The 18,329-nt window shown below is 39.6% G+C and overlaps 1 protein-coding gene across 5 annotated transcripts in view; it reads right to left on the bottom strand.

Moving 5' to 3' along the window:
* Positions 1 to 17,664, bottom strand: part of csnk1g2b (casein kinase 1, gamma 2b) — a 94,375-nt gene extending 76,711 nt beyond the window's left edge. For 2 of the 5 annotated variants that reach the window (XM_058072350.1, XM_058072351.1), the window contains exons 1-2: positions 17,479 to 17,663; positions 11,686 to 12,437 (exon numbers count right to left, since the gene is read on the bottom strand). In XM_058072350.1, the coding sequence (XP_057928333.1) occupies positions 11,686 to 11,913 (228 nt within the window). In that variant the 5' untranslated portion in view covers positions 11,914 to 12,437; positions 17,479 to 17,663. Of the gene's footprint in view, positions 1 to 11,685; positions 12,438 to 17,478 lie in introns of all 5 variants that reach the window. The other 3 variants (XR_009129764.1, XM_058072353.1, XM_058072352.1) reach the window with 3 other exon arrangements.
* Positions 17,665 to 18,329: the final 665 nt, after the last annotated feature.

Here is an 18,329-nt window from a genome sequence, read left to right as displayed (position 1 = left end):
GTTACAAAATGTGGGGCGGCACGGCGGTCTAGTGGTTAGCGCTCAGACCTCACAGCTAGGAGACCAGGGTTCAACTCCACCCTCAGCCATCTCTGTGTGGAGTTTGCATGTTCTCCCCGTGCATGCGTGGGTTTTCTCCGGGTACTCCGGTTTCCTCCCACATTCCAAAAACATGCTAGGTTAATTGGTGACTCCAAATTGTCCATAGGTATGAATGTGAGTGTGAATGGTTGTTTGTCTATATGTGCCCTGTGATTGGCTGGCCACCAGTCCAGGGTGTACCCCGCCTCACGCCCGAAGACAGCTGGGATAGGCTCCAGCACCCCCCCTGCGACCCTCGTGAGGAAAAGCGGTAGAAAATGAATGAATGTATCTGATCTACCTCAGTATGAAATATCAGGCCGCATATAACCGACCTATACGTCATTGAAAGGCGTGTGCAGAAGTACAGTGGAGAAAAAAAGGTGACGGGATAAATTTGTTCATTGTTCTGTGTGTGGTGTTAGTTGAACATTTACATTATATTGTGCACTAAATGAGAGCTGGTCTTGTTACGTGGCGCTGTGACTAATTAGTGCGGTTTCTGAGCTGCATGAACCTGAACGGATGCACTGACTGTGCCAGAAAGCCCTGAATTTTGCATGTGTAAGTAAACATATGCTTCTTGTTTGGGTGTTGCAGCCACTTTGTTCGGCGGTCCTTGAACACATCATGTGTGACGCAGACCGGAGTCTCACAGTGTGTGATTACACAGAGACGGTACAGTAGATAGAGACATGTATTATCTATTCTTCCTTCACCTTGGCCTTGCTCACAAATGTCAATGCTGCGCATAAACGTACAGAGGTGAGTTTTAGTAATGTTAGCTCTGTGCATTTTCACTTGGTGCATAATATCATATTATATATAGTGTGCTGGTAAGTCCATTTGTGGCCCGCAGGACACTAGTTTGAGGCCCCCGCCTTGATATGAAAGTTTAATGTTAGTGCGGCCCGCGCAAGTTTGATATGGATGCTGTATGGTATCATGTACCCAGAAAAAATATTACGTTTGATTAATGTTCATGTTAAAGGTTAAATAACTGTTAATAGTTATCCTCCCTCTCCGTGTGGAAGTGGTAAGTTTTTGGCTATTTAATTTTAAAGGAAATAACTTGAAGGCTACCGTTTAGGTCGCTAGCTCTCTAGTTAGCATGTGTCTCAAGACCCTGCAGTTGCGCAATATGTTGTAAAAAAAAAAAAAAAAAAAAAAGAGTATAAATGTGACTATAGTCGTGTTTTGTCATGTCTACAGGGCTCTAATAATGCTTTGTTCATTTTAATCTGAAAAAAATAATTTGTCTACCCACCAACTATATGTGGTTTCTTAAGTTTTTATTATTTGCCGTTTTATTATTATTATTATTATATTTATTTATTTATTACTGATTATTACTGATATTACTTGATTTGTTTATTTATTTTTCATCTTATTTAGTGTAGAAAAATAAAAAGTAAGATATTTGAGAACAGTGGAAGGTTTTATCAGAGCTTTTATTGTAGAAAATATGAACCAAAGCGAAGTTTTTTTAATTTTTTTGTTTTTAACAAATGCGTTTTTTTTTTTGTTTTTTTTTTGGAAAACCTGATGCCGCCCAGCTCCAGTGGCCCCCAAGTAAATTGAGTTTGAGACCCCTGATATAAAGTCTCCTACCAAGATTTCAATGATTGCAAGTAAATGATCACCAAACAACCATGTGTCAATGTAAACATACAGTGCAGCTGCTAGCTACTGATTCATTAGTGGATTAGCTAGCTGATTGAAGGTGGGCTTTAACATGGCTAGATTTATTCATTCAGCCTTGCCAGCGTGCTCTCTCGAGACCTCAAAGCAGGGTAGGGAAGAACTTAAATCGTCAAAATGTCACTTTAAATTGTGCCAAACATGCTGATGGGAGCTTTTGTGCCTTTACAGTTCTGCGACAACTGCCTCATGGCAGGCTGATGTAAGCTGCTGAGCTAGACTGAAACAAGAGAGCTGTTCATCACGCTTTGGTGAGAGGCAGACAGAAGAGTTGGAGAAAACACCTCAATCAGGCTCAAAACTAGGACCCAGCTAACCTTGGTCTGGACTCACGGCATTACAGTTGAGAAGTAACGCAGGAAACTTGCGCTAGGCCTCGCCTAGGGCATATAATCAGATAAATACACAATGCAACATTCGTAATACAAATAATCACATTAGTAGTCTGATAGACCAGTGATTTTCAACCTTTTTTGAGCCACGGCATGTTTTTTTTTTTACATTGGAAAAATCTTGTGGCACACCACTAACCAAAAATGTTACAAAATGTCACCACGACCTCACACGTGCATCAATAAGTCTATCGGAGGAACAAGGTAGGTGTTGCCACACGGACCAATATTACATTGCTATGCTAGTCTTTACACCACAGACACTCCACAGTAGCCACGTTTTTACATCACCAGTTTTTCTCTTTCCGAATGACCTTTCGGGAAACAATGGTATCCATAGAAAGGAATATTCCAATCTCTTGTCTACATGCGCCGTGAAAATCAGAACAGAATAGTCAATAGGGCATGCCCAGTAAAACGTAAACATCAACATCACGTGATACCGGCTTCCCCGAGTTTTTCTTTCACTTGTTGGAATAACTCCGTATTGCCAGTTTTTCGTCTGTCCAGTCTTGAAATTTAGTTTGAATCAAAAACAAATTCGCTTAGTCCAATGCCGATTGCTGGCCTCCATTTTTAAAAGTGAAGAACGTCTGGATCTGCGTGTTACGTCATATCTGAGCAATGCGCTGAAAGAACGCACCCGGGATAAATTTAAACAGGAAAAAGATCAAATTCAATCTTGCTAATATTTTATAATTAAACTCAGGATATGTTTTATATAGATATATATTTTCTTTTTAATAAAACTGGACTTGTGAATGGCGTATAGAAGGGTTTAGATTCTGTTCCACAGATGGCGCTAATGCACACGAAAGCTGCTTGCCAACCGCCAATAAACAACAGAAGAAGAAAAACACCACAAAGAAGAACGCACCCTGACAACTTTCCGTTTTGAGCGGGTACAAGATACCTGAATCGGATTGGTTAAAGGAATATTCCATCCCTGTTCAATTCTTTCCGTTTGAGCAAATAAACCAAATGCAATTGGAATATTTGGGTCCATTGACATAATGGCTATTGACATAATATTTGCAAATGATGATTAATAAATGTTAATTATAAAAAGTGATATTGGATAATTCCTCACGGCACACCTGACGGTTTCTCAAGGTACACTAGTATGCCCGCGGCACAGTGGTTGAAAATCACTGTGATAGACTACTTGCAATACATCTGCTGTTTCTTCACTCCGCTGATCAAAACAAACATAATTGCTTGACATACAGTACATCCGGTTGTTTATGCAACAGGTATTTTCACCTGCCTGTCAGCTATTTTTGCAGCAGTTCAACACAATAGGTAACTCAAACAACCACATTTTCACAATGATGCATTAGTGTGGTGTCACATAACAATATTGCACCCACGATGGAAATATAAATGACCGTAGATTTAGGCATGCTAGTATCAGCTATTCATTTTCTACCACTTGTGGGAGCTGCAAAAATACACCCTCGACAATCAAAGGCAACGTATAAACCAGCTAGCGGGCAGCCGCATCGACAAGACTCCTTCGGTGCTTCGGTTAGCTGGCAAACGCCCAGTTTTGACCATCTAATTACGTAAATGTCAGAAAACAACTCACACTCCAAGCCACAATTTTGGAACATTATCAAAAGTGAATTTAATTCACACGTTCATTAATATTCCATTACTTGCGTAGCACACTGAGAGCACTCCGCCATAGCAGACACGGGTAAATGGCTTGAACAATAAATGGCAACATCCCCGTTTTTTGTGCCTAGCTTCTGGATGGCCTCTTTGGTGGCATCATGAAATCATATCATGTGATATCAACAGTCATAACAGTGAGAGCTATGATTATGTTATTAGTAAAGGTGCAACAATACCCGTATTTGTATCAAACCATTCAATACAGTTGTTAAAAAGAAAAAAAAACTTAAACCAGGCGGTCTCAAACACGCGGCCCGCGGGCCAAATGTGGCCCGCAGGACACAAGTTTGAGGCCCCCGCCTTGATATGAAAGTTTAATGTTAGTGCGGCCCGCACAAGTTTGATATGGATGCTGTATGGTATCATGTACCCAGAAAAAATTATTACGTTTGATTAATGTTCATGTTAAAGGTTAAATAACTGTTAATAGTTATCCTCCCTATCCGTGTGGAAGTGGTAAGTTTTTGGCTTTTTAAGTTTAAAGGAAATAACTTGAAGGCTACCGTTTAGGTCGCTAGCTCTCTAGTTTGCGAGTTAGCATGTGTCTCAAGACCCTGCAGTTGCGCAATATGTTGTAAATAAAAAGAGTATAAATGTGACTATAGTCGTGTTTTGTCATGTCTACAGGGCTCTAATAATGCTTTGTTCATTTTAATCTGAAAAAAATAATTTGTCTACGCACCAACTATATGTGGTTTCTTAAGTTTTTATTATTTGCTGTTTTATTATTATTATTATATTTATTTATTACTGATTGATTGATTTTCTTTATACTTGATTTGTTTATTTATTTTTCATCTTATTTTGTACAGAAACATAAAAATTAAGATATTTGAGAACAGTGGAATGTTTTATCAGAGCTTTTATTGTAGAAAATCGGAACCAAAGCACTGAAAAAGTTTGTATATTTTTCTGTTTTTAATAAATGCGTTGTTTTTTTGTTTTTTTTTTTGGAAAACCTGATGCGGTCCAGCCTTGCCAAGGCCCTAGCTCCAGTGGCCCCCAAGTAAATTGAGTTTGAGACCCCTGCCTTAAACTGTATTATGGAAAGCAGGATCAAACCATTCAATACAGGGGGTCACGGTTCAGTGTACGTGTGTATCGAACAATATGTAACACAGCAGCGCACTTCCGGTTGCCACCCCGGCACAGCTTGGTGATTGTGTCATTCCTCCTCTGTTGCTCATCGCCACGGTTGGCGTGCGGGAGAAGCCGCCCACCATGGCCTGGAAACGGCGCATTAATGTTGGATATGCTATTTTGCCGTGCCTTTTTGATACTTGGCGAAAGTTCTTGTCATGCGAAGATTGTTTTTACAAAGTGTCAGTGAAGTGGCTCACAGCAATGTCCCACCATCCATACGCTCCTCAGAGGAAACATCACAGAAAGACTAAAAACATAAACAAATCGCCATATGCAAAATATTCAAACAAACAATCCAAACACACACGGCTGCCATATTTGTACTTTCTGCATCTATATGCTTTGAGCTCACTCTCAAGTTGTGAAACTAGCAAAAAAATGTGTAATAAACAAGGAGGTGGTCTGTTAAAAAACAAACAAATATGGAATAGTACATTTTTTGGCAGAGGTTCTTGTCCAACCATGTGCTATTCTAGTGGTCTATGTATATGTCAGTTTTTTTGTGTATCAAATATACAGTATATTTGGTTATTTATAGACTGGGTTCACGTCCTTTTCCTTCTTAAAAGTCTAAAAACTGCACATTCTTCGGCCACAAGACTTCTTATTATGTGCACACATTGCACACAGTAAGCTTCTGATGTAAATGTTCAATGCAGTATCAGGCTCCACTCACTGAGCTACAGGACATCATTGTGCTTTATAGTAAATCTCCATTCTATACAGTGTTTCACCCCCGCTCCCTCCTGCTATTACATGAATGGGCTGAGCCAATATCACAGACATGTTTCAGAATACCTTCCATGTATAACTTCATTAAACAAAACTAGAGAGCCGTAAGTTAATGATCCTATTTACATGATACTACAGTAAACCTCGGATATATCGGACTCGGATATATCGGAAATTCGCTCACAACGGACAGATTTTTTCTGTAATGCATTTCCAATAAAAATTCATTGCATATATCGGATTTTTTATAACGGATTTCGCCTATTTCGGACAAAATCTCCAGTCCCGTTCCAATGCATTTCCATTAAATTTCCCTCGCATATATCGGATGGCCACATCGTGGCGCTCCGATTCGTCGAATCGTGACAGGCCGCTATACGACGTCATTTGCAGCGTTTGCAGCGTTGCCTGCGCGTCCAGGTACATTGGAAACATAGTCAAGGAAGTGCCTTTTTTATAACAGATAAAATCCGATTTACGCATATACCGGATATAAATCCGATATATGCGTAAAACGGACATTTTCCGGTATACGCATATAACGGATTTCGCTTATATCGGACAAAACCAGTGGGAACAATTGAATCCGATATATCCGAGGTTTACTGTAGTTTTCTACATGGTATGATAACTGCAGAAGGAATGTTAGTCTAGAAGTTCAACAAACCCAAATATTTGGTCATGGTTACGTTAAGAAAGACTGTGTGGGCCTGAAAGGTAAATTTTTTTAATGAATCAGCAATTAGAAAATTAGCTAATTTTTGCACTCATGTTTAGGTTATTGTTGACCAAGACCGCTACCAAAGACCAAGTACGTTCTTTGGTAGCTTACAGCAGTGTTTTTCAACCTTTTTTGAGCCAGAGTACGTTTTTTACATTGGAAAAATCTTGTGGCACACCACTAACCAAAAATGTTACAAAATGTCACCACGACCTCACACGTGCATCAATAAGTCTATCGGAGGAACAAGCTAGGTGTTGCCACACGGACCAATATTACATTGCTATGCCAGTCTTTACACCACAGACACTCCAAAGTAGCCATGTTTTTACATGACCACTTTTTCTCTTTCCAAATGACCTTTGGGGAAACAATGGTATCCATGGAAAGGAATATTCCAATCTCTTGTCTACATGCGGCATGAAACTCAACCAGAATAGTCAATAGGGCATGCCCAGTAAAACGTAAACATCAACATCACGTGATACCGGCTTCCCCAAGTTTTTCTTTCACTTGTTGGAATAACTCCGTATTGCCAGTTTTTCGTCTGTCCAGTCTTGAAATTTAGTTTGAATCAAAAACAAACTTTGCTTAGCAGTCCAATGCCGATTGCTGGCCTCCATTTTTAAAAGTGAAGAACGTCTGGATCTGCGTGTTACGTCATATCTGAGCAATGCGCTGAAAGAACGCACCCGGGATAAATTTAAACAGGAAAAGATCAAATTCAATCTTGCTAATATTTTATAATTAAACTCCGGACATGTTTTATATAGATATATATTTTCTTTTTAAATAAAACTGCTCTTGTGAATAAAGTATAGAAGGGTTTAGATTATGTTCCACAGATGGCGCTAATGCACACGAAAGCTGCTTGCCAACCGCCAATAAACAACAGAAGAAGAAAAACACCACAAAGAAAAACGCACCCTGACAACTTTCCGTTTTTAAGCGGGTACAAGATACCTGAATCGGATTGGTTAAAGGAATATTCCATCCCTGTTCAATTCTTTCCATTTGAGCAAATATACCAAATGCAATTGGAATATTTGGGTCCATATATTCATGGCTATTGACATAATATTTGCAAATGATGATTAATAAATGTTAATTATAAGAAGTGATATTGGATAATTTCTCACGGCACACCTGACGGTTTCTCCAGGTACACTAGTGTGACGCGGCACAGTGGTTGAAAATCACTGGCTTACAATATATGTTGTCTTTAGGTGACGGGTCCTCCTTCCTAGCAAAGCCTGCAGTGTACATACATACATACATAAACGGCTATACAGTCCTGTCTCCATCTCACAGGGCATTCAGTCACAGTGGAAGAAAGCGTCCAGCTAGCTAAACCACAGACTGACCCACTGTGTGTAGACTAGCCCTGCTTAACAAAGACAACCTTTCAGAACACAGCAGTTTTCCACTTGTCTCTTTGCTTTTTCATTTCAACATTAACACAAGCTCAGAGAGGACTCGGTTCTCTGGATAACTATATGGTGGTATTGGTATTGTGGTCTCAGGTAGGGAGGCACGACTCTGCAATGACTGATATAGCATTCATAGCAGTTTGTACAAGATAATATCAGCATGCATGAACAGCTCGGTGTCATGATCCTTTCTATGTTAAATTCATTGACAGGTTCCGCTGTGTCCCGCTGGTATGATGCCATGATGCTTTTTTTTGCATTGACACAGTTATCATCCAGCCTACGTAGCCTGCAGTGAAAATGGAAGCCAGATCAGGCCCGACTCGTTCCCTACTGTACTATACTGCCTAGTATGGCATTGTGCTTTCCAAAGTTGTGTCAGAGCGGTAACAGAAGTGGAAAAGAGAATGTCGTAATGCTTGGACATTGTTAAAAATGCTCATAAATAAATTGTTAGTATTTTTTCTATCATAATTACTTCTTATTATATTATTCCAAACATTGTATACACAGCAATGTGATGAAACAGTGATCATATAACTGACCTTTATTTTCTGGGTAAACATACTGGGCTGAAAGCTGAAGTGAAAAAAAAAAACTTGAACCAGGGGTCTCAAACATGCGGCCCGCGGGCCAAATGTGGCCCGCAGGACACTAGTTTGAGGCCCCCGCCTTGATATGAAAGTTTAATGTTAGTGCGGCCCGCGCAAGTTTGATATGGATACTGTATGGTATCATGTACCCAGAAAAAATTATTACGTTTGATTAATGTTCATGTTAAAGGTTAAATAACTGTTAATAGATATCCTCCCTATCCGTGTGGAAGTGGTAAGTTTTTGGCTATTTAAGTTTAAAGGAAATAACTTGAAGGCTACCGTTTAGGTCGCTAGCTCTCTAGTTTGCGAGTTAGCATGTGTCTCAAGACCCTGCAGTTGCGCAATATGTTGTAAATAAAAAGAGTATAAATGTGACTATAGTCGTGTTTTGTCATGTCTACAGGGCTCTAATAATGCTTTGTTCATTTTAATCTGAAAAAAATAATTTGTCTACCCACCAACTATATGTGGTTTCTTAAGTTTTTTGCCGTTTTATTATTATTATTATTATATTTATTTATTACTGATTGATTGATTTTCTTTATTCTTGATTTATTTATTTTTCATCTGATTTTGTGCAGAAAAATAAAAATTTAGATATTTGAGAACAGTGGAATGTTTTATCAGAGCTTTTATTGTAGAAAATCGGAACCAAAACACTGAAAAAGTTTGTATATTTTTCTGTTTTTAATAAATGCGTTTTTAAATACCCGGCCCCCAGGTAAATTGAGTTTGAGACCCCTGCCTTAAACTGTATTATGGAAAGCAGGAAGTGAACAAATGTTACAGTTACTGATTGTAAAAGTACCAAATGGAGGGGTATGATTTAATAAGCTTTGCTTCTTCCTACTCCTTTTGGACATGTGGAACTGGGAACAGATTATGTGATGCATTCAATTGTAATCAGATGCATGTTCAAATGAAATAAAATTACATGTGCAAAGACTAAATATCTTTCTATGCAAGAACAATAGTTTTACTATTGATAATGTATGCATACCTCCACTTACCACACTACATATGATACATAAGAATACTGATTCAAGTAGGCACAAGAAGCAATGGTATCCAGATATAGCTGGACACCATGGTTATAAAAATACCCCAACAGATGGGAGGGTTCACAGGCGAGGGGAGTGGCAGTGAACGCAACGTAAGAGTTCAAGAGAGAGAACTGCAATTACAGCTGTTTGCTAACCTCTGCCTTCTATGTGGTTCACAAAGCCTTCAGTGGATGCCCATTCAGAGATAATGACCTCCCTGGGATATACAAATGTAAGAATAATCATACACAGGCCAGTGGAGATGACGCCAACGTCTTCTATAATGACTACTTAACTTGAGTCGGACTTGGGCTTTGCTTGCATTAATGAATTAATTATCAGTATTGATGGTGAATATCGGCTGCACGGCAGAGGGAGTGGTTTTCGCGCACAGGCCACACAGCTGGGAGACCTGAGTTCGATTCCACCATCGGCCATCTCTGTGTGGAGTTTGCATGTTCTCCCCGTGCATGCGTGGGTTTTCTCCGGGTACTCCGGTTTCCTCCCACATTCCAAAAACATGCTAGGTTAATTGGCGACTCCAAATTGTCCATAGGTATGAAAGCGAGTGTGAATGGTTGTTTGTCTATATGTGCCCTGTGATTGGCTGGCCACCAGTCCAGGGTGTACTCCGCCTCTCGCCTGAAGACAGCTGGGATAGGCTCCAGCATCCCCGCGACCCTCGTGAGGATAAGCGGTAGAAAATGAATCAATGAATCGAGTGGTTAGCGCGCAGGCCTCACAGCTAGGTGACCCGAGTTCAATTCCACCCTCAGGCATTGCTGTGTGGAGTTTGCAAGTTCTCCCCGTGCATGTGTGGGATTTCTCCGGGTCTCCGCCCACATTCCAAAAACATGCTAGGTTAATTAGCGACTCCAAATTGTCCATCGGTATGAATGTGAGTGTGAATGGTTGTTTGTCTATATGTGCCCTGTGATTGGCTGGCCAACAGTCCAGGGTGTACCCCGCCTCTCGCCCCAAAGACAGCTGGGATAGGCTCCAGCACTCTCCGCGACCCTCGTGAGGAAAAAGCGGTAGAAAATGAATGAATGAATTTATGAATTACATTTATTGATTACTTTGGCAGGCCTACTTCCAAAAAAATTGCAAATTACTAGAAAGATTACTAAAAATTACTAGAAAAAAATTACTAAAAAAACATGCTAGGTTAATTGGCGACTCCAAATTGTCCATAGGTATGAATGTGAGTGTGAATGGTTGTTTGTCTATATGTGCCCTGTGATTGGCTGGCGACCAGTCCAGGGTGTACCCCGCCTCTCGCCCCAAAGACAGCTGGGATAGGCTCCAGCACTCTCCGCGACCCTCGTGAGGAAAAAGCGGTAGAAAATGAATGAATGAATGAATTTATTAATTACATTTATTGATTACTTTGGCAGGCCTACTTCCAAAAAAATTGCAAATTACTAGAAAGATTACTAAAAATTACTAGAAAAAAATTACTAAAAAAACATGCTAAGTTAATTGGCGACTCCAAATTGTCCATAGGTATGAATGTGAGTGTGAATGGTTGTTTGTCTATATGTGAATATAAGCCAATGATCAATGCACTTCAATCAGCAAGATGAGCTACTCAGAATCCAGCCTTTAGTTCAGCACTAAATCCCGTTAAAATAATATTTATGCTGAAACAAAACAGGATGAAAATCATGTACCAACATCCCAGGTGCCCATGTATACTGTATTATTATTATTATTATTAAGTGATTTCACAAAATCTAAAAACACATTCCATCAGTGACTCTCTCTCGCATTACATTAACACGCCTTCACAACCTGCTTATGCTTCAGTGGCGCAACAAAAAACATTGCTTAAAAATGCTACATAATCCACCATTCCAATCAATGGAGATCAGCATCGGTTATGTTGCTAAACACTAACTCCCTTGGCATAAAGCATATTTATGGTTAGTAGTTATGGAGGACGATAATCATTACATACAGTTGTAATACACCTTCTTCACACTATAATGACTATTGGTTCTAATGGAATAAAGTGGAATATACCAATACAATGCACTGCTTTGTTCAGTCTCCCAAATTATCCCTTTGACTATCCAATGGAGTTTACAGAGTGGGCATTGTGGACTAAGTCCGACAAACATTGACAAAGTGGGACGTACCCACAATCAGTGTGATATGTGCACTTACCAATTTGATGGCCACATATTCGTTGGTATAGAGATTTTTCCCCAGACGCAGCTCCCCAAAGTTCCCGCAGCCAATTTTTTTGCCGACGCGGAAGTTAGGGCCAACCATAAGAACTCCTGAATTGGTCCCGGAACTCCGGCCCCCATGTCCAGTCCTGCTACCTGCCGTCTTAGACATCTTTTTCCCTTCCTCTGTCTCTCCCTTACCCCCTCTCTTATCAAAATCCATAAGCTTGTGATACCCTGGCCTCTCCACGGTTATTCTCCAGCCATGCAAACCATAGGAGATCCAATAACAATGACAGAGGAAGCTTTAGGGAGGGGGGGGGGGGAGATAAATCTCACAAGACAGAGGAAAGGTGTTGCTGTTAAAACTGTGGTGTGGGACAAAGCTGAAACCGCAGCCGTTGTTGTGTTCTGTGGATCTATACGTGCTTCCCTTTTATCTTCTTGATCCTTCCTTATGCGTCGTCACTCCAGCTCCGGTCGTAGAGAAGTACGGTCCTGGCAGGTGACTTGGTGGGCTTTGCTAAAATGTGCCCACGAACAGACACGTACAGTACAAATCATAAAAAAGTACTCCAAAACCCCGTTACTGCATTCACAAGGCCACTTGGGAACATCGCCTGGGGTCCCTCATTCCTTCTGGTCAGCCCTCAGTGATACCGTGGACAATATCCATGTTGTAGGGTCACGGTGAAGAGCGACCCACAGAGCAAACGTTTGTAGTCTTGGATGCGGTCAGCTTGATACCTGCAAAAAAAAAATTACAGAGGAAAAGAAAAAATCAGTATATAGGTTTTGGTGCCATATTTCTATAACCTAACATTGTTTCCCACAGGACTGTAATCTATCTGTGGTATCGGGTTGCAGGAGTGTGTGTGGGGAGGGGAGTCTTGGGTCGCCTCTGACAAAGTTTTTTTTTTGTTGCACTTTTCAAACACAGCAATAGGAAGAAGTCTCGGTCATCGTAGTAATGCTGTTGTTTCAAGTTGCTGATAAAAGTCTAAGTCTAAGTTTAAAAGTCTAAGTCTTTCCTAACTCAAAAACACAAACACAGCAACATCGGCGGCAGCTCCATACCCCCCGAAAGTGCTCTGACCATTTCTTTTGCCGTTATACGCACAAATGCCGAAAACGGTCCCATCTCAAAATATTAAACAATCCTTTCAAAAAATTCCTGGATCCAGACGGTGATCTGCATCACCCCCAAAATTTAATCAGTTCCCCCATATCCCATTTATGACAATTCCTGAAATTTTAATTCAAATTTTCACCACAAACAGATAAACGCCACACTTTTTGTTTGTGCTTCTGTTCTACATGCTCAGTAACTTACTATAAACTATAAACATGCGGCCCGTGGGCCCCCGCCTTGATATGAAAGTTTAATGTTAGTGCGGCCCACGCAAGTTTGTTAAAATTATTACTTTTGATTAATGTTCATGTTAAAGGTTAAATAACTGTTCATAGTTATCCTCCCTATCCGTGTGGAAGTGGTAAGTTTTTGGCTATTTAAGTTTAAAGGATATAACTTGAAGGCTACCGTTTAGGTCGCTAGCTCTCTAGTTTGCGAGTTAGCATGTGTCTCAAGACCCTGCAGTAGCGCAATATGTTGTAAATAAAAAGAGTATAAATGTGACTATAGTCGTGTTTTGTCATGTCTACAGGGCTCTAATAATGCTTTGTTCATTTTAATCTGAAAAAAATAATTTGTCTACCCACCAACTATATGTGGTTTCTTAAGTTTTTATTATGTGCCGTTTTATTATTATATTTATTTATTACTGATTGATTGATTTTCTTTATTCTTGATTTGTTTATTTATTTTTCAACAGAACAGTGGAATGTTTTATCAGAGCTTTTCTTGTAGAAAATCGGAACCAAAGCACTGAAAAAGTTTGTATATTTTTCTGTTTTTAATAAATGCGTTTGTTTTTTTTTGTGGAAAACCTGATGCGGTCCAGCCTTGCCCAGACCCTAGCTCCAGTGGCCCCCATATAAATTGAGTTTGAGACCCCTGATGTAAAACAAACATACACTAAATATATTGTAGAATGTAATAATCATTATTTATTCTTCCAATGTGTCAAAGGCATTTGGAGAATATGACTGGCGCAATAGTACCTTGCTCTTGACGGTACAAGATAAATACAATAAAGTAATCAATGTGAGCAGAGGTATTGACAACAGTGGACTTCAAACAGTAGAAAAAATGTAGACCAAAAACAGTGACTAACTACTGATAATATATATATATATATATATATACACACTCGAAGAGCAAAAATCCTATTTCTTTAGTTTTTTAATATGTTTATATGGTGTAAAAATCAATGGCTTCCGAGCACAGCTGTCAATAAGAACCATCATTTCAACTTTCCTTGACAGTGTAACTTAAACCCTCGGTCCAAATCAGCTCGACTAACTGCTATAAATGCACCGGCGGAGACGCTGGTTGCACAGAAGGGGAGCACGTAATAATGCAGGCGGTAGCAATGGTCAACTACTCTTTGCAACGGAAAAGGCACTTACATGGATCAATGGCTGCTACAATGCAACCTACTCATCAGAACATTTGCATCAATGAGAAGCACGGGGAGTATTGGTACATGTATTCGGGAATCCGCGTGTTCGGTATGGAACCTTGGGTTCGGTACTCACGAGTACCGAGGGAGTGGAGTTTTGCCTCATGTCATGTATCCGATCTGTAAACAATTACAAAACAGCCCGGTGTTTGGGTAGTGGGGACTCACGGCTAGCGATAGCGCCAAGACAAAGATAAGTCGATAAGAGACAGTATATAGCAGTCTACTCATTTAATTTAATTTAAACGAACTGACACAAGGGCTCACTCCATTCAGTCCGTTGTTCTATTAAACCAATGTGCAGAGGCAATATTCGTCCAGTTTATTTGAAGACGGAAAACCGACCCACATGTACATGGCAATATATAAAAAAACGGTCAAATTATCGTGTTCTTTTTCTCATTTATTATGTGATAATTAATATATTATTGTCCTGGGTCTAGTGCCCACAATCTCGAAATATCGTTTCATATTTTAATGTGACATTAGAACTGGTGACACCCCTTATAATTAATAACGCACTTCAGCCAATAAGAAACTCATTCATTCAGTCATTTTCTACCGCTTTTTCCTCACGAGGGTCGCGGGGGGTGATGGAGCCTATCCCAGCTGTCTTCGGGCGAGAGGCCGGGTACACCCTGGACTGGTGGCCAGCCAATCACAGGGCACATATAGAGAAACAACAAATTCACACTCACATTCATAACTATGTCTATCGAAAATCTATGTTTATGTTTCATGGAGCACTTTCATTCATTCATTCATTCATTTTCTACCGCTTTTTCCTGACGAGGGTCGCGGGGGTGCTGGAGCCTATCCCAGCTGTCTTTGAGCGAGAGGCGGGGTACACCCTGGACTGGTTGCCAGCCAATCACAGGGCACATATAGAGAAACAACAAATTCACACTCACATTTATACCTATTTCTAGCTAAAATCTATGTTTATGTTTCATGTAGCACTTTGAAAATCAAAACATTTTCTTTGTTGAACCCAAAATTGGGTTTACTGAACCCAAAATAAACCTAACCGTGATTATGGCGTATCGTTACACCGCTAATGAGAAGTATATCATTGATATACACAAACTGTACATAACATTCTCAGACATAAGCATGCTGTAAATATACTAGACCAGGGGTCAGCAACCCGCGGCTCCAGAGCCGCATGTGACTCTCCAGCCTCTTTGTTGCGGCTCCCTTTGCAATGCTTGAATATTTTTTAGCACCCGTGTGGTGAAAATGCACGTCTTTGTTATGAGTTTACAAAAATCCAACTTTGTGTGAGACCATGAATGCATCCTGACTGAGTTCTGACTGGTGACTGAATGAGCAGACAGGATGCTATCCAGTTCTCTCTGACAGGTTAACATGAAGGGAAATGAGTAATACTTTGAGTTATTTGAGTTATTAATTATTATTAATGAGTTATTTGACGATTCTAAAAAATAAATTAGAGCTCATTTAAAAACAAAAGTTTATCTCCAGTACTAGCAAGAGTACTCCAACTCGTCTTTTTTTTTCCCTCCAATGTTGTTTTAAACATACAACGTTTTGCGGCTCCAGGCTATTTTTCTTTAGTGGGCAAGTGGGTGAAATGGCTCTTTTCATAGTAAAGGTTGCCGACCCCTGTACTAGACTATCAATCACATAAATTACATTTTTGTATACTCTGCACACATTACATAATAAGTAATATTGTCAATATACTTTCAAGACCAGAAGATACTTTGTTATAATGTTTGGTGATACATTCTGTAGTGAAGGAAAATAAAAATAGCCACTTGGTCACAAGACCAGAGGTACAATAAACAAGGTCCCTAAAAACCATTAGCATGTTCATGCTAAAGTATCATACAAAAAAGGCACCTTGCTATACATAATCATAGAAAGGGGGTCCTCAAACAAACTACATGTCTAACTTCTGCTGGTTATATTGAAGTTGTTTGTGACTGATACATATTTATTATAACAGCTTAGCAATAAAGCCACAATTTTGAGGTAGCACCAAAAAAAAAAAAAAGCTTTCCGTGTCTAAGTCATCGCCAGTGAGTGTGGCTTCGATTTGACTCAGTGCAGCTATAGCACTTAGCATTAACGCGACACGAAATACACAAATGTAGTATGAATGTTTATCCAAAAGCAGATTTAAATCCTAAAAATAATATTAACTAATGAACACCACAGCCGATTGTTAGATTCGCTCCTTATTTCGCGGTTTTAAAATGTGTGCCTTCCGTAGTTGGTTACATCTCGCTAACACAGCTAGCTTGGCTTAGCACTAGCAGTGTTATGTTTGGCAGCTGTCATTTAACGTTACTTTCACGCAATCTCGCATTACACAGTTCCTGAAATGGATGCCGGAGTGTGGGTTTTGTTTTGAGGAGGTTGGCGTGGAATTGGAAATATAAACAATATTGATATATTTATTAAAAATGACAACGCTCACGTTAGACTATCTAGTTCGCAGGACAAGGCCAGATACTCAGACACTCTGGCGTTATTTAGCAAGTTAGCACGATAGCATTCATTCGTTCACAGAGAGACTGTGTACGTCTGACTTATACTTAATAAACATAAGTAGAATGCACCATTACATCCATATTATTTAAAATGAATGTGTAAGTGCCGTACACAAGTATTACACAGTTGAATTAAGCTAACCTAGCTAGCACATAAAAACCACCGCTCCTCTTGGCCCTACGCCTATTAAAAACAGCTAATGTTAGCCGGCGCTAATATAACACTAATTTTAAAACACAATCTAACATTAAGAGGATCAGTTAGCAAAAGTAAAAAGAGGGCAACGTACAAATTATTCATTGACTGACAACCCCGAAGCGCCACTAATCTGGTTAGTAAATGGCTAATAACAAATGAATAACACTCTCACATCCTACGCTGTAAGTTGGCTGTAATAAACTTTTACTTAGATGGATCACAATTTAGCCTGGAAGTTTAAATATAAATACATTTCTAGTCATTGGCAGTGGCATTGCCCCGACCACTGTCGGGCAACTCCTTAATCCTAGCAGGCGAATGCACACCAGCGGCCAGCCAGGCTCTCTTAGCTCCCGATGCTAACGTTAGCGGTTGGCAAACTAGCACACGAAACATAGCGAGAACGTTCATGTACGGCGAGGCGCTTTCTTCGAGGAACAACAAACGACAATGAGCGTTTACGCCCGTAGGAAAGCGTGTGGGATTACCTTTAGACTTAAACTATCGACAGGCAGTCGAAGTCATGGTTCTTCGTAGGTGGGAATCCTTTATTTTTTCCCCCCCTTCTTGTCCTCCAGTTGCTATGATGTCTCTTTAAGCCTCCCTAGACTGCCGATACCCTGACACAGCGTCACACTACCTCACGCCACTACTACGTACAAAACCGGGCGCAAATTCGTTTCGTGAATACGGTGAAGGAAGAGCGTAGCTTCCGCATTTTTTAAAACTCAATACAAGAGTTTGTATGTCACGATATGTAGCGTTTCGGAAAATAACACTTTTAACACAATTAACGTTGTTTATATTTAGCCGTATATATTAAATATAAATATATATTATATATTATATTACACGACAACCTGCGTATTCTGTATTGTTTACCTAAATAGTGATCCGCACTTTCGAGATTCAGCATTCAAATTCGTGGATTTTGGGTTTAAAAAACAAAATTTTAATTATTTAAATGTATATATTTACAAGAATAAAGTCGTAATTTTACGAGAACAAGGTAATCATATCACTAGAATAAAGTGGAAAAATTTGCCTGTAACATAAAATTATTCGGTATTGTTTACCTAAATAGTGATCCGCACTTTCGAGATTCAGTATTCAAATTCGTGGATTTTTGGTTTAAAAAACACATTTTTAATTATTTAAATGTATACATTTACAAGAATAAAGTCGTAATTTTACGAGAACAAGGTAATCATATCACAAGAATAAAGTGGAAAAATTTGCCTGTAACATAAAATTATTCGGTATTGTTTACCTAAATAGTGATCCGCACTTTCGAGATTCAGTATTCAAATTCGTGGATTTTTGGTTTAAAAAACACATT

This window comes from Doryrhamphus excisus, chromosome 5 (assembly GCF_030265055.1).
Source record: "Doryrhamphus excisus isolate RoL2022-K1 chromosome 5, RoL_Dexc_1.0, whole genome shotgun sequence".
Classification (NCBI taxonomy): domain Eukaryota; kingdom Metazoa; phylum Chordata; class Actinopteri; order Syngnathiformes; family Syngnathidae; genus Doryrhamphus; species Doryrhamphus excisus.
This window is presented reverse-complemented; position numbering and strand designations above follow the sequence as displayed.